This window comes from Mustela putorius, unplaced genomic scaffold, assembly GCF_011764305.1.
Source record: "Mustela putorius furo isolate JIRA1106 unplaced genomic scaffold, ASM1176430v1.1 tig00003834_pilon_pilon_pilon, whole genome shotgun sequence".
Taxonomy (NCBI): domain Eukaryota; kingdom Metazoa; phylum Chordata; class Mammalia; order Carnivora; family Mustelidae; genus Mustela; species Mustela putorius.
Genome location: NW_025421987.1, coordinates 55,406,019 through 55,428,241, shown reverse-complemented (window position 1 = coordinate 55,428,241; position 22,223 = coordinate 55,406,019). Strand labels below are relative to the sequence as shown.

Genomic DNA, 22,223 nt, shown 5'->3' with positions numbered 1-22,223 from the left:
AGGTGTCAGAAAGGTGTCATGGGAAAACACGTGCAGGGGCAGGTGGATACACAGGTATGGGGGCTGTTATCTTAAGCGGTTTCAATGCCTTAAAGAATGTGATTCTGAAACCAGAAGTACCCAGCAGACACCATCCAAGGGTAGGTAGGTTTATTCTGCAGAGTACTGGTTGTGCCCTCACTGGCCACCCAACTCGCCCCATCTAAGCTTCCAGCATATGTTTTTGTTTTTGTTTTAAAGAGTTTATTTATTCATTTGTCAGAGAGAGAGAGGGAGAGAGAGCAAGCACAAGCAGGGGAGCAGCAGGCAGGAGAAGCAGGCATCCTGCTGAGTAAGAAGCCTGATGTTGAGACTTGATCCCAGGACCCTGGGATCGTGACCTGAGCCGAAGGCAGAGGCTTAACCCACTAAGCCACCCAGGTGTCCCATCTCCCAGCATATGTTAACTCGCTTGGTAATGGTGAAGCGCAGAGGCCGTGGAGTTGGAGGACATGGCTCCTTTCACGGTTCCAATCACGTGCTGGTTTGGGGGTCTTGAGCAAGTCACTCAGTCACTTGTCTCTAACACAGGACTGCTAAGTGTACTTGGACTATAGGGTTATTTCGAGAATTAAGTGAGCTATATAACATGCTTAGAACTGCGGTGCCTGCCCAGGAGAAAGCACACACACGTGATCTCCAGGCCTGGGCAGGCCCACGCACGGGGAGGAAGTCACCTGAGGTGAAAGGAGGATCTCACTGGCCGAGGTGAAGAAGACAGGTAAGGACTGGCTGCTGGAGAAAAGTCTGTATGGGTGTCAGGCAGGGTGGGAGTGAGCTAAGGGAAATGGACAGAAATTCCTTCCTCTCTGAAGTTCAAGGGGAGGAAGCCTGGAGGGAGAGGTGAAGGTTCAACCAACCACTGTGAGCAAAGGGCAGCTTCCCTAGGAGTAAGCATATATTTATAGGAAGGACGGACAATACTCCAAAAAGAATAAGGACCGTTACAAGGCAATATATAAATAACTCCCCAGTTGTGTGACAGACAGTTAATGCTTAAGGATCTCAGGGTAAAAAAGAGACCAGACTGGCCAACAAAGGAAACGGGTGGCAAGGTCTCGGGCAGGAAAAGGAGGAAGAGAGGCTGACAGGGGAAGGCTGGTAAGAGCAAGAGCTGCATCCCTAGGAAGCCAACTCCAAACCTCGCCTTTCTTCTCCCTAGGCACTGAGGAATACCTCATACCTGAGGAGAAAAGCACCTCACACCTTCTTTGGTTTGGCCCAAGAACAGGTCTCCCATTCTTGTTTCCATGCTGAGGTATATATACAGTTCTAACTGTTGTGTTTAGGGATTTTTCCAGTGGTCCTTTTTCCCTATCAGCCCCACACAAGCATCTGCAGCCAAGGATCCTGGCAACCACAGAATCCAATTTTAGCCCCTAGAACAAGACTTTCTTATTCGACATATCAATCACCCCACCAACTTCTCAGCACAAGGAGAGCTTCAGGGGTTTCCTCTAAACAGACGGGCACATACAAAACATCTGCCCCAACAGGCTCAACTCCTTCTCAGGGGATGAGATAGCTGTCTGAAATTAATGCCTTCATCATCATAAGGTAAGTTTCACAAAGGTTTTCAGATTCCTGCATACACCTGAATGAGCAGGGACCCTGGCCTCGGTGAGTTATTCCTAACATGGAATAACAGGCACCTTATTTTTACAGATATTAAACTGGTGCATTTAATTAACCCCTCAGGACAGGTCCCCACAGTCCTACACATCTGAGACCAGGCCTCGAATTCTCTTGCCCCAGGGGAGGAAAGCTACCACAGTGCAAGGACTCAGTGAGGAAACCGCAGCTGCACTTCCCTAGGTAGAGAACACAGCTGTGTGCACAACTAAAGCCTCACACCTAAAGGGACAGCTCCCCGAGGACCGGGGTGAAAGGAGAAAGGGAGGTGCAGCCCTGGAAAAAGACCTTTGCTGTCAGGCCCCTGGAGACATCAGAACTACTTAAATTATTCCACTGGACATTTCATTATCATCACTCCACGCCCAGCTCCTGCCACAGAGGAAGTGGCGGGAAGCCCTGATCATTGACGCAGCAAGATAAACTACATTTTCTTTGTGCACTTGCCTTGGAATTTCATTCCACGATCAGCTTGGCCGGAGTCAAGTCTCTGCAGTAAAAGCACTGTATTGACTACTTAAGTCTTAAATGCAGTTGCTGTGAAGTTTGTACTTCTGAACAAGCTTTCGGTAGGTAAGAGTCTTTCATTAGAACACAAATACAAATACTGCAGACATCCTATTGCCAAATAACCATGTAAAGTTAACCATGTAAAGTTAACTCTAAACCAAAAAGCTCTCAAACATAAAAATGATTACACATGGCACAGACCAGGCAGACCCATCCCCATTATCCTCTCCTCCAGAGCTCACCTGGCTTTATTTTCCTGGAGACCAAAGACTGATGCATGCGTGATTTCATTTAATGAAATCTATTCACTCTAGCTGTGTTGCTCTCACAAAGACACTCCAGCTGGTAATTTACTGACCCTGAACTTAATGTGTTTTCTCTCCTGTCAATATATTCCAGGTATCCCTTCATTCCCAGCTAATGGTGAGCTGAAATGCACCTAGAGCCACTTGATTCCAGGGATTTCATTTGAAAGATCGTATATGCTTCATTTGAAAATGACTCTGAAACTTAATGTCTTAAGAGAGAGGAAGAAAAAGAAAAAAAAGAAAGAAAGAAAGGAGGAAGGATAAAAACTTGCTATTCATCATGGAATTAACATTCCAGTGCGGATTGCAAAATACAAAAAGACCTAGCTTTCCGTAAGTCATTACAAAGTTAGTAATCTAGAGCACTTTAAAAGAACAGGGCCACTATATGCCCGGTACGGAACAGGCACCAATTGACTTAAAGCAGCATAAGAACATACACTGAAGACATACATACAAACATATTTCAGAAGATACACAAGCAACTGGTAACAATTCCCTTGGAAGCATGTGATGCGACGCTTGGGAAACAGTGTGGGGAACAACAGTGCTGTGAGACTTTACTAACCTCTTTGAATACTGTATCTTATAGATAAGCAACTAACCAAAAAAAAAAAAAATTATCTCACACAACCTGTTTTTTTTTTTTAATTCCATGATGCTTTAGGCAATTGAGCTGCAAGATGCACAATAAAAACTCATTAAACAATGAGCCTTCTGAAGCACCTTCACACCTCACCTCAACACCACTCCCCACCCCAGTTCCACAGTCACCGCTCAACCCATATGAGCAGCCTGGAAATTCTATAAAGCAAAGAAGACTCAAAAGTCCAGGATGGAATTCCTGGTTTTCCCACTTTCCCTGGATTTTCTTGGCATCATTTGTAAACTGGTGCTACCCAACAACCTGGGAAGATTTTGTGAGCAGTGTCCCAAATGAAAACGTAGGTTATCCATCTGTAAACTACAAAAACGTCTAACAGGTATTTTCGTTGCATAATACATCCCAGGTGTAAAGGTATCTGCATGTACCAATAGCCAGGAAGGACAAAGAACTCCAATATTAAAGAAATTGGGATTCTGATTAGCACTTTCCCACAGAAGGGGATTAGTTATTTCAAGCAGGAGTCAACATCAAAACGGACTAGAAAACAGAGAAACTGCAGAGTGGCAATGGGTTCTTAACAGTAAATCCAAGACTAGGTAACTCCCCCCAAACCAACAAGACCAGAAGAAACGACAGCAGTAAAGACCAAGAAAATACAGTACACAGATCAAGAAACCTAACTGGCCTGCTCCCAGCTTGCTAGAAAGGAAGACAATTATCTAAGACCAAGAGATACTTTTGAAGATGCACTAAAAAACAAAACAAAAACTTTCCTAAAGCTTACTTAAAGGCCAGACTTCTTCAAGGCCCAGCTCGTATTTCACTCCTTCAGAAAACCTTCCCTAATTTTTCATCTCCCATCATTTCCGATATGATTGCAGATAATTATGTACTGCCGATTGCTCTCTGTTTTAGGGATGCATCTTCTCTCCACAAAAAAATGAGAGCCCCTTAAAGGGAGACAGCACAGCCCCCATTCAGTTAAAATTCCTCACAGCATCTACCCCAATGAGTAAAATCTTCATAAACCTTTTTAACTCAAATCTTACTGAAGTGACATATAAATTCTTTGAGTGCATTTTTCTAAGAAACTCAAAACGATTCATGGGCAGATATTATCTCTAATTTCATCAAGAACTTAATGACCACACACACACACACACACACACACATACACACCCCACGACCACTATCACACACTAGCATTCAAACTTGAAACAGGCTGTAACGTTTTACTTTGGGAAAAGCAGACATAGGTTTCCACAGAGCAAGGGTAAGTAAGGCAGAGTGATACTACAGCATATTAAACTTGATCAGAACTTTTTAAAGTAAACACAAAATCAAAAATTAACAAAAGTACTTTATATTAAATGGAAAGGTTAGAGATTAATTGGAAACAGAATATAAACTCCAACACATATGCGCCACATACACATGCATGTCTCCATCCATCCACAGACAGAGCCTAGATGCCACACAACCTAGTACCGACAAGCACCTTCAGCACCCAGACCTTGCTTTCTCAATACCGTTCCCCACTAGAAAGAAGTACGATTCCTTAGGGAAATGACTGCCTGCAGGTCTGAAGCAGAAAAAGATGAGCCTGGGACGTCTTTCTGTGCCAAACTACAAGACAGTGTTCTAAGACAAAAAGGTGTCATGTCAAAAAGGATATAAAAAGCTTGAAAGTTCTTCCACTGGCTAAATTTTTGGATAATCGAAACACTAAAATGAAGAATGAGTGTTAGCTGGTTGTAAAATGCTGAACGGATAATCCGCGATTCCATCCCAATGACTAAAGATAATTTTTTTTTTTAAAATAAAAGAAAAACAAACAGAGAAACTCATTTACCATCACTAACCATGTATATAAAGCAATTCTTACTCTGAAAATTCATAATCAAAGGAAAAGAATTAAACATTTATTCTACCTTTTTTATAAAGAATTAAAATTTATCACAGTTGTTAAGAGAAAGCTCATTTTTACGGGAGAATGCCAACATCAAGCCCTTCCCCAAAAAATAATGATTTGGGGCTTGGTTCATCATTAGATGTTAAAACTTTTAACTCAATTTCTGGGGAACGGGATAGTGGCAGGTGCCAAAGTCATGGCCTACAGGCCCTAATCCTTATACTACAGAATTTTTTATCCAGGTAGCCAGAGCTACCCCACCAATTAAAACCTACCTTTCAGGCCTAAGAACAGAATGAATTTAAAACACTTATACAAGCACGTCTGTCTAATCTTCAGGGTTATTGTCATAGTAAGCAAATCAGATAGTCCTTTTATGACAAACCAGATATGAGGAACACTGTGAGAATGTGGAGGCAATCTTGACTTGAAACTAAAAGCTTGTCCCTGGAGTCAAAAAAGTTAGTGCTGCAATGTCTTCAAGGGCTTGAAGTGAAAGTAAGCTGGCTGGCTTAGATAAGAAACCAGACTGTCAATTATGTATTCAGCAGCGTTTATTTCGGCAGCCCAAATGGCTCAGTGAATATGTCACAATTTAATTACCCCGTGTGCAAGAAGGGTGGCTACTTCTTCCCTGTGTTTTGGGGGTGATCAGGATAGTGGTTCCGAGAGGACAGTCAACCAAGAAAAGTCTATCCTCCAACACAAATGCCTGTCCCAGCAAAACCTCAGGGGTAGAGAGGAAACAACGGAGTGTCAACAAGGCAGCTCCCTGGGGAGTTCAACCACGAAGCATCTTAAGTGTATTCTAACCGATCTGGAGCCCCGAAAGACTCCACGCTCATGATAGGTCTTGTCACTTTTCACCATCTTGAACGCCCAACAATTCCTAGCCAGAATTAGAGCTGCTCCTCATGCAGGCAATTTCATCTTCCTCAAGTTTCTATAGCACCCTGGACTTTGCTATGCTCTGCCTGTACCCCCCGGCACCCCTAAAAATAAGGGTTCTGATTCCTCTGATGCTGCCCACAACCCTGAAATCCTGCAGCCTGTTTCCTGCCAGCACCCTTCTTCCCAGCGATGCTTCTTGCCTCCAAGGGGCCCCGACCTGCACCACTACTTTCCCCTAGCAACCCCCACTTTCCCCTAGCAACCCCCGCGTCACAACAAGGAGGAAAGACCAAGCACCTAGTGAGTCCAGCTCCAACTGTGCTAGCAGTTACTTAACTCTTGTTTTAAGATTTTTTTATTTGAGGGATGCTTGTGTATCTCAGTCGGTTAAGCGTCTGCCTTCAGCTCAGTTCATGATCTCAACTGCACCCCCAGGAGCCCCAGCAGTTACTTAACTTCTGAGGCTCAGGTCTCTCATATACAAAATGGAATAACAGAACCCACACTGCAAGATTATGACAGTATCTGTAAACTTCTCAGCACAATACACAAAATAACTAATAAATACCGGCTAGTTATGGTATAATAAATATTGCCTAGCAGTTGCAGCAAGTAGTTGGTCTACCTTTACTGCCCATTTACTATGCGCCAGGAACTGTCCCAAAGCCTTTAGAAGCCTGACTCATTTCTGCCCTAGAAGGTACTGCCAATTATAACTCTCCCCGTGTTATAGAGAAGAAACTTAGAAGTGTTACAACAGTAATAGTACTAGGAGGTCCTCCCCTGGCTGCCCACCATCCCCCAGAGAGAACTCTCGCACCCCTAGCACACAAGCTCCTCACGGCCTTCTATCACCGCCCCACTGGTAACTAATGCACAAGAGGAGAAAACACCTGGCAGTTCCACAAATCCAACTCTTTGAGGACCCTGTTTCTCTGCAGACACCATCTGTTTGCCAGAAGTGCCCTTCCCTGCACAACCTCCCCCAATTCTGTCGAAACGCCTCTTCTTTCAAAACGGTAGTCAAACGTCACTTCTCTGTGGATCTCCGTGGCTTCCTATCCTTGGGACTCCCTCTGCATTTAATTCATTTCACGATCCGCTCTCCCTTCCCTTTCTTATACTTGGATTGTGTGGCTATCCGCCCCACCCCGAACCATGAACACCTAGAGGGCAATGATTACATTCTCTGTCCGTCCTCACTGACCAGCATTGTCGAGCACAGGCTCCTGAACCTACTTTGGACACGTACACTGAGGGGCTTTGCGCACCCACACGCACATCCATGCCCCCATCTGTGAAATGGGAATAAAGTATCTCTCTCACAGAGTATCTGAATAAATCAGAAAACGTACACAGAACCTCGAGACAGTTACTAAGAAATGGGGGATGTGGTATCCCAGCACACCACAGAAGTCCTGGGAGACGTAGAGAGGGATGGATTCTTCCCACATGAGCCAACAGGAAACACAGCAAAGGGATGAGGAATGCCCAAAGCTGAAAAGCTCCCTCAAGTAACGGACATCATTTTCAAAGCACACGTCCAGAGTTAATTCAGTCTAACACTGGAAGAAGCACCATGTTCCTGCTCTCTACAGTGCGGGGCATTCGGTAACTGCTCAAGAAATGCTAACCGCCACCATGACAGCAATGATGGCAGTAAGCGCCACAGTTCCGATGACTTGGCTTAGCAACAACAGGACTCCTCCATGGAACATTCCTACAAATCAATGCACAAGGTCTGCGTTATTTACTCTACAGTCATATCTCCTAGTCTGTTTAAGACTTTCCTTCATTTCCTAACTCTAAGTTTTACTTTTTTAAGTCTTAGCTAGCCCATTTTAAATGCTTTTCTCTAGGGAGCTCAAAAAATCTTAACATGACTAAACAATCTTATTTTAAAAACAAAACTTCACTCAACTCTAAAAAATATCTGAAACCAACTACCTTACGTCTGGGGTTCTTTCCCTGGAGTCTGTAACACTAACTTATTTGATAGCATTTTCTAAACATCCTGTCTACCTATAACATCTTGCTTTTTGGCTTTCATAAGGGCTGAGAATTATAACACCTTCCTCTAAGCTGCCCTACTTTAAAATCTCTGCCCTGATGTTACAGTATGTCCAGGTCAAATATTTCTTTACCTGCCTTGAAATGACACATGAAAACTCACCCAGGAACCCAAGGCCCCTCTCACTTTTCTCACTTTGGGGTACACACTATACTGGGGAGGCCTTTGCCTGCTGTAAGCTCCCCAGGGCAATAACCCATTTAATCCATAGTTTAGATCTGTAACTCTTTGCATAATGATAGTGACAATCTCTGTGTTGCTTCATTTAAAGAATTTACACGACAGGCCTACTCCCTTGTTGTTGTTAGCCCACTTAACTTTAGGGAAAACTCTCTTCAATAAAATCAAACAGCAGTGCTTTATAGCTCTGTTCCAACACTGAATGTGGGAACTGAAAATAAAACATATGTTTCTATTACAAAGGAATAAAGGCCATTTCTACTGAAAACACTTTACAAATCCTAAGAACAATCATCAAGACAACAGAAGTCATAAAACCACTGCCAGGAAAAGGTGACACTTGATAGTCAATCTTGCCCCAAATGTGCTGAATGATTCTTTTCACCATCAAAGCCAGAACACAGAACCTATTACTGCAAAGTTAATCTTCTGCAGTGTATGCAATTTAATCCAATTCAACACATACATATGTGTGTAGTTGCTTGGCTGTATAGCTTGCTTGGAATGTGAAACTTGCTACATTATGGCTAGGTCTACACAGCCAAATGCTTCTAAATGTACTGCAGAATTTGCTTAAAGAAGCTGAAGAAAGTGCTTAAGACAAAGCAGAGAGTGAGGGGTTATCAGGTGTAACAGGGTGACAGAAAACCAAGATCAGATCACTGAAACCATGTGCTCTCAGCAGACAGTAAAAATAGTATGCTAGGGGCACCTGGGTGGCTCAGTGGGTTAAAGCCTCTGCCTTCAGCTCAGGTCATGATCCCAGGGTCTTGGGACAAGCTCTCTTGCTTAGCAGGGAGCCTTCTTCCTCCTCTCTCTCTGCCTGCCTCTCTGCCTACTTGTGATCTCTGTCAAATAAATAAAAAATAAATAAAATCTTAAAAAAAAAATAGTATGCTACATGCATTTTACAACACATGTAAGAATACAGAAAAATGAAGTAAATATCTACACATAGTTAAATTAGCTATTAACCACAAAAGGTAAAGCATTGCTTTGGAGTGAAGAAACCCAGGAGGCACCACCTTACCCAAAAGATCAAAGTTACCGCCACCAGTACCAGGACAATGTAATCCGATGCACTGAGCGGCTTACCGCATCACTTCCATGGTATTCCTACCAAAAGTACATAACCTGAACCAAGTCATGAGGAACTGAATAAATGCAAACCAAGGGACATCTTACAAAATAGCCAGTCCAGCCCCTCTAAAAATATCGAGAAAAGCAAAGGCCAAAGAACTGTTCTTGATTAAAAGAAAACTAAGAAGACATGAAATGAAAGGCAACATGGATTGGATCGGATCAAGGTTGAGAAGACTGCTGGAGGGAGAGACTAAGGATTCTGCTTTAAGTCAGTAGTCACTTAGTGCAGAGCTGCAGTGACTAAAGCCCAAAGCTCTTCCCAAGATGCTGGACCTAAGAGGTTAGGGATCAACTCCCAAAATTTATGCATTTTTTAAAAATATTCTTATATTTAGCATTAAGCATTTTTTAGGTCAAAGTTTTTATACTCCACCACAAGAAATGGTATATTAGACATTCGTTCTTCATGGATTTGACATTCACATTTACAAACGCACAAGAATAGGGGTGCTTGGGTGGCTCACTCAGTTAAGTGACCAACTCTTGTTTTTGGCTCAGATCATGATTTCAGAGTCATGGGATCAAGCCCTGCATTGGGCTCCACATTGGTTGTGGAATCTGCTCAGTATTCTCTCTCCCCCTCTGTACCCACAACCTGCCCAGTTACGCTATTTTAAAAAAAAAAAAGAAAGAAAGAAAAAAAAAAACACAAGGATAATCATAAAGACCAATGAGCTACGGGTCATGATCCCACTCTCGGGATCAAGTCCCAGGTCGGGTTCCCTGTTCAGCAGGGAGTCTGCTTCTCCCTCTGACCATCTCCCCTCTCATGCTCTCTCTCTCTCTCCCTCTCTCTCAAATAAGTAAAATCTTTAAAAAAACAACAACAACAATGAGCTGTAATACTCTCTAAACAGAGTCAAAAAAACAGATTCACCTGTGTTATGTGTCTTACAAAAGAAAACACAGCTAGTAGGTGAACTTAATCAACGATCTGTCATGGGTATGCAAATAATAAAAATTTTAGCTCTGGAAGAAAAATGCAAAATAATCCCCTTCCCCCATAACTAACTGGTTACACTAATAAGGAAATTAATGATGAAAGTAATGAAGGCAAGTAGTCTCTGATGTTCTTAGCTAGAAACTGGAGCTAGGCTTCCTTCCATTTGGTAGAGGAAATCATGTGGTTCTGGTGATAAACTCCTATCTGAGACTCCTAAAAATTCTACCTAATTGTTCTTTGCAAATGATGAGGATCTATCAGACTTTTATTTGTCCTAAAATTCTGTCTCATTGGGCAGAATCATTCCTGTATGATCAGCTTTCCCCCCTTCTTACAACGGTTAAAATCTCAAGGAAAACACTGACAGAACAAGTTACAAAACCAGGAAAAGGACTTAGGAAAGGAGGAGTGGTCTGTATAATTAGTGATGCTACAAGGGTCAAGGATTATGAACTGGGACAAAGACCCACACGCTTCAGACCTCATTATTCCTTTATCTTACAAATTACTGAACACTTTCTGTATGCCAGGTATTCTCCTAGGAGATTTAGTATGGAACAAGTCTGACCACTTCTCAGGCAGAAATGTTACAGTTGGGAGTGAGTGTACATTAAGTAATCAATAAAATTTAAAATATAACATGGTAGGTGGTACTAAGTTATGAAGAGATAGTGACGGAGAGAGGACATTTTGGCTGGAGTGATCTGAGAAGGCTTCTTGTAGGAAGTGCCATCTGGGTTAACACGCAGTGTGTGGAGGCGGACGGACATCTGGAGGCTGGAAGGAGAGGCCGCTGCCAGCATGAGCAGTCGGCGATACACATGGGAGTGCGGATTCTGAGCATAAAGTGCAACACGACTTAAGTTCTAGCAGGAACATTATGGCTACAGAGCAGAAAGCTGTCATTAGAGAAGAATGAAACCAAGACCAGCTAGAGGCCAGTGCCACAGCTCTGGCAAAGGTGGAGGTGGTTGCTCAAACCAGAGGACAGCAGCAGTGGGAGGAGGAAGACATTCTTGGGCTGGGACTGGACTTTCAAAGTAAAGCTGACAGGACTGCTGAGAGGCTGAATGTAGAATTTTGAGAGAAAAATAAAAGCCCAAAATGACAATAGGGCTTTTATCCTTATCCACCCAGTGACTACATAGAACATTTACTAAGGAGAAGACTGAAGAAAGAAGGAGCAAGGTTAGGGATGGTGGGAAATCAAGATTTTGATTGTATATACTAGATTTCAGATGCCCATTTGTCATCAAAGTAGAGGATGCTAGTAAGCAACTAGATATTCAGACTCTGGAGAGAAGTATTAATAAATGCTCTCGCTCTCTCACCCACGCTTGTGCATGTGTGCACTCTCTCTTTCTCTGTCTATATATATATATATGAATCACATATACGTGTTTTTGTATATGAATGAAGAAAAGTTGGAGAAGGAAAATATGAAGGAGAGAAGCAACTTGAATTTTTATTGTGTCTATTTTGACACTATTTGCAAATATAAGAATGTAGAGCTTCAGTAATTTAAAAAAGGAGGCATTTCTTTGGTCTCTCCCTATAAAATAATAAGCTGATGAAAACAATCTCAAGCATAGCGTTAACATGACTGCTACCAGAACAGCACTCAGAGATCACCACTACTCACTTTGTGGATTCTTTTCCCCTATTCGTTTACATATACACACAATACAGTTTTGTTAACTTTGAAATACAGTTCATCTTTGTTTTAGCAAACCTGAGCTCAAAATGTGGCAGGCATGGAATCGAGCCATGTTTTCTGTTTTGTTTTGATTAACTTTCCGTGCTTTTAGAGTGGGCTTCACTGTCCAGTTCCCCAGGACCACCCACCACGCCCAATAACCTCACACCTTGACTCACTTGTTTAGGACACTGCCTGGCATCTGAGGACATTTGCACTTTCTGACCCTGCTCCTCAGAGCCTTGTAGCTGGGGTCCCCCTTATAAAATCATAAGCACATTTCCATTTCATAAGGAATTATTTCTAAACCTAATCTTTGAGTGGACATCTTTATGTGTAATCTTCTGCTCTTAGTGTAATTCTTTAGTGGAGAATCCAGTCTTTTTTACTAAGCATGTTTTACCACCACCTCAAGGAGTCACTGTCTAGTCACCAAAAGAGAGAAGACGGACTCAAAACAGTTTACCTTCAGTTCTTTCAACAAATACCTACCATGATCATGGGCCAGTGCAGGTGCGAGAGAGGGGTGAGAGAGACAGCAATTTTTTTCAAGATAATTTCCGATAGCGAAACAAGCTGTGAATAAAATAAGAATACCCAAGAACACAAATGGCAGAAGGGGGATAGAGGAATATTATTTAGGTAGGTGGCCAAAGCAAACCTCTTGAGGAAATGGCCTTCGAGCCAAAGGCTCTGAGAAGAGGAGACATGGCAATGCCAGAGAGATGAGCAGCCCAAGTACAGATGAAAAGAAATGCAGAAGCCTTCAGAAAGGACGAAGTGTGACATATCAGAAGGGAGAAGGAAAGCAATGTGACCAGAACATCACAGAAAGAGGGAGCAAGGCACAGATGGCCTCGGTGGCCACAGGAAAAAAATCTGGATCTTCATCTTAAGTAAGAAGGTAGTAAGAAGCTATTGATGAGGCATAAACAGGGACATGATGTGATTGGATTTAGGCTTAGTGATCAACGTAGTAATCTAGAATCAACAATACAAGGAGCAGAAGGAAAAGCAGGGAAACTAGTTGGGAGGCCGCCACCGTATCCAGCCAAGAGATGCCAGCGGCATGAACCAGGCTCCAGCAGCTCTGGTGGTGAGAAGCGTTTAGATGCAGGACATATTCTGGAGGTAAGAGCAATGATTTGCTGATGGAATCGGGATCCTGGGCCGGGTGAACAAGGAGCCCTCTGCGTGCCATGAGGGATTTCTAGCCTCCCATGGACCTCCTCAGTATTCACCTCACTGGGCCTTGGCTAGAGCTTGCCAGCAACAACTCCTGGTATAGTCGTGATGAAATGCAAAATGTATAGTCCTCTCTCACTTACCCAAATTAGGATCAGTAGCCTGACGTTTCTTAATTTTAGCTTCAGAAATAGCAGAATAATAGGCACAGGTCATCTTGATCAGCCACGTTGCTCGAACCATTGGCACTGAATATTTAGCTAAATATGCAAAAACATCTTCTTTTTTACTAAGGATTGGAACCTAAAAAGAAATAACATATTTATAAAAATCACATACTATGTTCATCATGAGGTCAACCTACAGAAACGGAAAGCAAAAGAAAGACACTAAGTCTCTGCTGCCTTTAAGAAAGCATATCCTTGATGGATTTTCAAACAGCACATTCAGCTTAAAAACCAAAAACTTTAAGCAAACATTCATTAAAAGAATCAAAACTATGTTTAACACACTGACAACAGTTTTATCAGTTGTGCTCTCTTATTTATAAAAACAAATTACTTTCAAATTCTCAGATGCTGAAAGCTATTCATCAACAAAATAGGAAAAATAATTTCATGACAGTACTCCAAAGAGTTTTATCTCAAAACCGGAAGGGATGATCAAGTGAAAAATTGTGCCCACTCCACATTTCATCAAAGAACACTTTTTTGGGAGGAGGGGGGTATAAAGCTTTCTGACTGTAACATTCATAATAACAATTTCTAGAAAGCTTCTAAAGTGCCTTTAGCCCAAAATTTAAAATAGAGGCCAAAATGATGGATCAGTCAATCTGCCTAATAAACACTGAGCTAGAAATAGCTGGTTAATTAATTCACTGGTAGAAAAGTAGGCACTTGAGGCAGTTCATTATTTCTTCTAAACGGCGAAGGTATACTATTTAGCAAATTAGTATCCCAACATACCACTGAATGTTTCAAAGAGTTATCCCACTCTTCTAGAATTCCTCATAAATACCCTAGGAACAGGCCAGTCATCTACATATGATCTATTCCATTTATGAATGTAGAGTACAACAGTGGACAGAGGACCTCGGCCATGGTGTCCAGAATGGGAGCAGTCAGCATCCGCTACTCCCCCTACCACCTCTGCGCTCTGGTCCTAGCCCCCAGCCTCCCCGGCTCTTTATTTATGAATGTGATAATACCAACCCAACCCTGTCCACCCCACAGGGTGATTAGAAGGGTAAAGTAAAAGAATGGCATATATCAAAACTAGAACAGTTTTTATTTTGTTACCAATTCCAAAGATTTCTGGGTACTGGACGAAGTATGTTCCAAGCCATGGACCTGACCCTGTCCTAAAAGGATCCAGGACACTGCAACCATGGCTATCAAGAGCCCTGGTCTCTATGGGCCACACTCCAGCTTGATATTGTGGTGGATATCAAAAAACTTCAAAGCAGCTGATTGTTACAGCATGGCATTTTTCTTAGTCAAATCCTCCTTTAGACAGTAGATATTTTGCATCACTCATACGTTGTAAATTTGACTGTTCACAGGCTTGGAACCAAGTGTGATCCCAAAATTAAAGGAGAAACTGTTTTTGTACACAGCCCTTTAAAACAACCTATTTCACTTGGTTCTTAGCAAACAAACATTCAAGCTACCCCAGTGCTGAAGGAAAAGCTGTCTGGCTGGACACTGAGTTGCAGCTGTCCATACACTGTCTTTCATGCGCAATTTAATAGACTTTTGGTCACGTATGGTTCCTGCCTTGGGTGCTGACTTTAAACATAACTGCCATGGCAGAGGCAGCTACACCTCAAAAACATACCTAATAGGGAGATGAAAGTCACACAGGCCAAAGCTGTTAAGTCTTCCTCTCTGCAGACCACAGTGAGACATTTTAACAAGAAAATCTCCTGAAAATTTTGTTTACAAGGCACGTCTTTCATGCAGCACAAGACTCTGGGTTTATAGATTATTGCTGAAGCCAGGGACAAGAAAAGCACAGGCTTATATACTCAGTGCAAGACCTGAGCTGCTGCTTTTCACTAGAACATATAGTATGAGAGTTAAATTTTACTTGTCAAGGTCAGGTTTCCGCTGACCTTGAACGAACAGAGTACAAGATCAAGGCCTAAAAAATTAGGCAAATGCAAAAAACTAAATGTAGCATCTCTGAAGAAACATTACTAATAGTTCTTTTATACATGCCCAAAGGATTTCTTTTGAACAAACAACTGACAGAAGGAAAATAAAAATTTAAACATACAAAATGTTTCGATGAAACAGCAAACAGAACTAAGCCATAGGTCATACCATTAACAAGCTAAGGCAGGTATGCCAGCTCATTGTCCTTATTGGCAGAACCCCATAAGACATGGCTGACTCAAAATCAAGGGATTTAAAATTCAGAAGAACATATGTGAAGGTTATTTAAATAAGGAAGAAGACACGTATTGATGGTGTTATCAAATTTACAGTTTGGACCAACTCAGGAAGGAAATTATGTTTACAGTGACATAGTTTATACGAAGTTTATAGGAAGTCATACTTTTCTTACAGTCATGGATTCCATTTGCAGCAAAGAAACCATCTGGCTTTATCTTGTAACTGAACGTAGGCAATCAATGGACAGCTGTTTCGCTTCTGAATCAAGCTAGAGCTGCATCTAAGCAGGGAATGGAAACTAAGACACCTAGCATGTGATGGTTTTTCATCCACAAAAGGGCTGTATCACCTTGTAGCGCCTTTCCCCTCGGATGAACATCACTGTCAACACGCTCTGTGTTCACCAAGCAGATGCAGAGGCAAAAGGAAATTCCAGAGACCACAGTAATCAATGTCACCTGAAGTGAACCTGTTCTACCTAGAGAACTGTCCAGGAGCCAGAAGGATATCCCTAGAGGCTATAAGTCTATTTTTCCAAATCTACCTATGACCATGATTGAGTTAAAAGGCCTTTTACTGGCCATTCTTGACCTCTCCGTGGTTAAATATTGGGAGTGCTGAGTTGTAAAGCAATGGAAAATCAAGCCCAGAAACTTGACTTATCCCAAACAGGAAACTACTCTGAACTCTAGAACAGAGCTGGAAGAGGACTCACGATTTTAGCAGGAAAATTAAGGCTGCCTGCATTAAGCCACCTGATAGATAAATACCAGAAATTAAAGAAGTATTTGAACCATCTAGTATGAAGAACATGCAGAGAACACAATCTCTGACCCAGCTCTATAAGAGTTTTTGCCATCTCAGGAATATGATATGCTGAGGAGGGAAGAGGGGAAAACAGAGGGACTCTCCAAAAGCCCAAGAAATGACTACTTCAGGGCACAGTAAATAGTCCAAAAAAAAAAAAAAAAGAAAAGAAAAAAGTTTAACTTTGCACAGAATTAACGTCAGGGCTTACCTGAGGAACACCTGACTTGGCCAGAGGCAGCTCCTAATAAAGAGAACAATGGCTAATACACTGCACTGTGATTCATTTCCCTCCTCAAAGATGAGCAGCCACTACACCCATACAGCAAGGGCATCAATTTCTCACCTGTATCTGCTTTCAGGAAATATTCAAAAAAGGAATTCTAAAAGCTATTTAAAAAAAAAAGGATGGGGCGCCTGGGTGGCTCAGTTGGTTAAACAGCTGCCTTCAGCTCAGGTCATGATCCCAGCGTCCTGGGATCCAGTCCCTCCTTGCTCGGCAGGGAACCTGCTTCTCCCTCTGCCTCTGCCTGCCATTCTGTCTGCCTGTGCTCGCTCTCTCTCCCTCTCTCTGACAAATAAATAAATTTAAGAAAAAAAAAAAAAAAGGAAAACCTAGAAAGAAAGATGTCAGGCTGGCTGCATGGGAACTGAAGGTCCGCCCCAACATGGAGGGTGTGAACTATTGATAGAAAGCCATCAAATACCAAAGGATGCCCTGCGACTGATAGGGCCTTCAGATACAATTTACAGGTCATCGTGGGCCCCCTGGTACATGTTCACTGCCAGGAAAGAAATGCCACACGGTTCAGCCTGTGTTAAGACAGGTACAACCTGAGTAACAAGAGGCAATTATGCTGATGGCTGTGCTTTTCAAGGGTTTCAGTTGCCTTTAATCACAAGGCAACACAATGCCACAGCGGCACTAGAACCAAAGAAAGCCAATGGGAGCTACAGGCTATTTTCAGAAAGTTGCTTTAGAAAACAAATACAGAAAGGAGCTCTGCTTTAAACCAGGCCTGCATCACACTTGTTAATAGCACTATCAAGAACAGAAGATGGACACCCTTACGACAAAAGGGTTTTAGGCCAGATGAGAAAGACACGTGGAATGATTTCAAAGGTGTGCAAGAAGACAGAGATCTGTTCTAAAACTTTTTCAAAGAAGTTTTTCAAGCACACCCAGAATCGCTATCTTACTTGTTAGGAAGAAGGCTTAGCTTAAAGCATTTGGATTGGTACTTTTCAAGTCAAGGAAGTAACATCAAAGCAAGAATTTCTGAATGACACATTCTGACATCCTGGCCTAAGGAAACCGAAAATACAATGAAGTCTTATTGCCTTCTCTCGATTTAAAAAACTCGTCTAGGGGCACCTGGATGGCTCAGCCATTAAGCATCTGTCTTCGGCTCAGGTCATGATTTCAGGGTTCTAGGATCAAGCCCCGAATTGCATCGGGCTCCCTGCTCAGCGGGAAGCCTGCTTCTCCCTCTCCCTCTCACTGTGTGTCTCTCTGTCAAATAAATAAATAAAATATTTAAAAACAATAAATAAAATAAAATAAAATAAAATAAAATACTCGTCTACCCAAAGTCTACATGAGGCACCTGGGTGGCTCAGTCAGTTAAGTGGCTGCCTTCAGCTCAGGTCATGATCCCAGGGTCCTGGGCTCCAGTTCCACTTCCGGCTCCCTGCTCAGTGGGGAGCCTGCTTCTCCCTCTCCCACTCCCTCTACCTCTTCCCCAGCTTGTGCTTGCTCTCTTGCTCACTCACTCTCTCGCTCTCAAATAAATAAAATCTTAAAAAATAAATAAAGTCCATATAAATTGCTTCCTGTGTGGAACGTTTAGGTCAAGATGTGCTAGGAACCACATTGCCATCCAAATAAAGGGAGAAACAGCACACGTGCAGCACACACCTGGTTCAGTATACCTAACACTGAAAGAACGGGGGAAAGAAGTATATACTTGGACATTAGCTCCAACATCGTGATTTCTAAAGACCATAATTAAAACAATGTAAGAAATACTTGATACCTTTTTTGCCAAAATAGCAAGTGGTTTATTTCCTGCTAAGTCAGAGAACCAACTATGAATTGCACTCTGGGATCGAGCAGTAACCAGCCAATAATTATCTTTAGCATTAACTTGTGGTTTCTTCTTTCCGGTGTCCTGGAAAGTGTTAAGCTTTAGTTTCTCAGCTAATATACTGCTGAAATAAGCTCCAATCTGTGGAAACGAGAGAAAAAAAAGAAGAAGTTTGAAGACAGTATGTATGTTAGTAATGTATAGTAGTATTTCATTTTTGCTTTAGGAGAATATCTTTAAGCAGCCCATGAGAAAATAAAATGGCAATTTAAGTCCTTGAAGCCAAGAGTTGTGATTTCCTTATACTAACATAATGCAAAAACCCCCACAGCATTTTTGTTCCACTATTAACAAGTGGTTCAAGGAAAAAAGAAGAGCCTTTGAAAATCTCTGAGAAGATGAAATTAATTACATCCTGAATAAATATCAAGACAATGGGTTCTGCTTTAATCTTCAGCTGTACTTCTTTTTCAGACTACATCCACATTTGGAGAGAATGTGTTTCCTGAGAGGTGTTGCACACAAAAGCAGAAAGTCTAGTAATCACACAGTAATCATTCTTTTTCTGGTTTCATCTTAATAGCATATCCATATAGTTTTGGAAAGGAAAATTCTATATTTATACTCAGTGCTTTTAAAAATAGTTTAGAAAATTTATTTAAATGGAAAATTACAAACGGTTCAATTAAATTAAGTATTCAACATTTTTAACTGGACTGCCAAGTTAAGTTGGAGTACATGGGTTTCAAGAGAAAGCTAGTGTTACCTGCTCTGAATGGAATAAAGTAGCAAAGGGAGTTCCTGTGAATGTCTGTGGCATCTTCGTATTAATCAAACTAAAGAAGGACAAAAGAGGAAGAAAGACCCCAGAAGGAAAGGGATAAATAACTAAAAATTAAGTGAATCCACAGAAAACTTGTTGGAATTTCCAAGAATCTATTTCACTCCCTGGGAATTGTTTACGAATATGATTCAAACAACAAGTCAGGTTAGCAGACAGTGACAACCATGATTAAAATAAAATATCTACCCTGGTGAAGCACAGTAAGAATCACTACCTTAGTTAATGCTCATGAGTCAAGAAACAATTAGTGTGTAGATTGGAACACAGTTGTAAACAATTAGTCAAGTTTATCTACCAGGGTAGAAAACTAGTACACTTTTTCCTACGGTTAACGGAATTCCTCGACCCTTGTGATTTATGGACAATTAAAAAAAAAAGTCTATTTGGTGTGTTTAATATAATATGGTAATAAAAAATTAGAATTAGGAAAAAAAATCTGAGCTTTGTTTTTTTTTTTTTCGCCAACAAACTTCATGGTGTGTTTTCTTAAGAAAATGTTTGCAAAATGTTTAAACAGGAACTAGATTAAATGCAAAAATTTAGCAAAACCAGTTGTTTAGGAAAAAGCAGCCAACCGCAAATTGTTTAATTTTAAATCTCTCCATCAATATTTGGTCTTTATACCAAGAACTTAAAACCCCTACTTACACCAATTGTTTAAATTTAAAAGGTCTCTTACTTGCAATTATATAGGAGTATTTTAATCATAATAAACAAAGGTATAAAGATTTTTTTAGAAATAGTCAGCAATCTGCTATGCAGATTGTATTTTTGTATTTAATAACAATGGAACATGTTACTGTATGTGCATTTTACATTCTAACAAACCTCAGGAACCACTGCACACTGCAAACCAAGTCAAACTTCCCTAATAAAGAGAAAGCAAAAAAACAAACAAACAAAACAAAACATAACCATACACTGAATTTTATATTCACATTATTCCAAACCTAAAAAAGTAAAGAGTCTCATTCCCCAAGTCCCAATGCCTACTTCTGCAAGTAACCACATTGGTTAGTTTCATAATTATGTCTTTTCCAGTGTTTCTTCAGTTGAATAACATACACAAACATGAATATATTACTTTCTCTTTTTTTACATGTATTCCTCTTTGTGTACATTTAGTAAACGTCTGAGAGCCTTCTACATCTGTATACAGAGAATTTCTTGTTAACTTTCACAAATGTATTGTGTGGGTGTACCACATTGTATTTAATCAAACCCCTGTAACTGGACATTTGGAGTGTTTTCCCTAAACTTCTGCGATTACAAATCACATTAAAATGAATAACTTGTTTGTTATCTCACCCATGTACAGCTACAGATTTCAGATAAATTTCCAGAAAACAGATCGTACAATTCTATAATTTCAATCAGCATTGTTAAATTGTCCTCCATAAGCTTCATACCAATTTGCACTCCCCCAGACAAGGTAGGAGAGATAAAGTTTAATTTAAAACTTGTTTCCATCCAACCAAAGCGATTTTGAAAGTAATTCATTTCAGAAGAAAACGGAAAAAAGTTTAGGGACTACACTATAGTTCATGTATTCCATATTTATAAGCTCAAATTCCCTTCAGAAGGTTTGAATCCCTGAGTAAATCTCACCGGAAGGATTGGCAGCAGAAGCTGTAATGGGTGTTATTTCCATTTATTCAGTTATTTAAATTGACATAAAACTTGATACAACAGAACAATTTGGCAGCTCACATCAAGAGACACACAGCATTCGTACTGTTATGGGCTGAACTGTGTTCCCCCAAACTTCGTATGCTGAAGACCTAATCCCCAATGTGACTGTATTTGGAGACAGGGCCTTTAAAGAGGTTGAGGTCAACTGAAGTCATAAGGGCAGGGCTTAATCCAATGGACTGGTGTCCTTGTAAGAAGAAACACCCAATATACATACATCAAGAAAAGAACCTGTGAGGACAGAGCAAGAGGCCAGGCTTGCACAAGCCAAGGAATGAGCCCTCGGAAGGATCCAGACCTGCTGACACCTTGATCTTGGACTACCAGCCACCCTGACTGTGAGAAAATAAATTTTTTTCTCAGAAAATTAAACTTCTGTTGCTTAATCCACCCAGTTTGTGGTATTTTGTTATGGCAGCCTAAAGAGACTAAAATGCCTACTACCCAAGTAAGTATGCTTCTGAAAATTTATCCAAAAGAACATAAGCTGTACATTCAAATATGACTATACCCTCTTCATAAGTAACCATGAGAAGTTGGCAACAGTCTACTTGGTATATACCAACAGTTTCTAGTCATTATAACATAAATGATGGAATGTTATCTGTCCATTAATAATTATGAATATGAATACTTCAGCCTAAAGGAAAAGCACTTACAAAATAATGCTACTTTAAAAAAAAAAATTGGAAGACAAAAAAATTTTGAAGATGGATGGTGGTGACAAGTTACACAACAATATGAATGCACTTAATGCCAAAGAACTGTACATTTTAAAATGTTAAGGGGCACCTGCGTGGTTCAGCATCTGACTCTTGATCTCAGGGTCATGAATTCAAGCCCTGTGTTAGGCTCCAATAAATAAAATAAAATAAAATGGTAAAATGGTAAATTTCATATTACATATATTCTACCACAATTCAAAAAAAGAAAACCAATTACAACATAGATATAATTATGACTGTGATGTTAAAAAGTGTATGAAAACTGGAAAAAGAACAAAAAAATACTATGTTCAGTTGATGAGGTTATCTGCAGAAAATGCATCTGTTTTCTTTCACATTGTTTATGTATTTCAGTTGATTAGCAAATTGTCAAGTATACTTGTGTTTATGTGTACATGTGCACACACAGATCTTAAATTATGCACAAATCTCTAACAGTGGTTATCTCTGGGGAAGGAGAAGAAAGTACATTTGTTTGATTTCGTTTGTGTAATGCTTTCAATTTAACAGAAGTATTTCAATATTCAGAAAATAAAAATAACTCAAAAAGGAGGA

General features: G+C 40.8%; 1 protein-coding gene across 8 annotated transcripts in view; it reads right to left on the bottom strand.

Annotated features, from left to right (window-relative positions):
* Window positions 1-22,223, bottom strand: part of MED12L (mediator complex subunit 12L) — a 324,346-nt gene that overhangs the window by 263,962 nt on the left and 38,161 nt on the right. For all 8 annotated transcript variants that reach the window (XM_045088517.1, XM_045088516.1, XM_045088523.1 and 5 more), the window contains exons 4-5: window positions 18,357-18,548; window positions 13,261-13,420 (exon numbers count right to left, since the gene is read on the bottom strand). In XM_045088517.1, coding sequence (XP_044944452.1) covers window positions 13,261-13,420; window positions 18,357-18,548 — 352 coding nt within the window. The remainder of the gene's footprint in view (window positions 1-13,260; window positions 13,421-18,356; window positions 18,549-22,223) is intronic.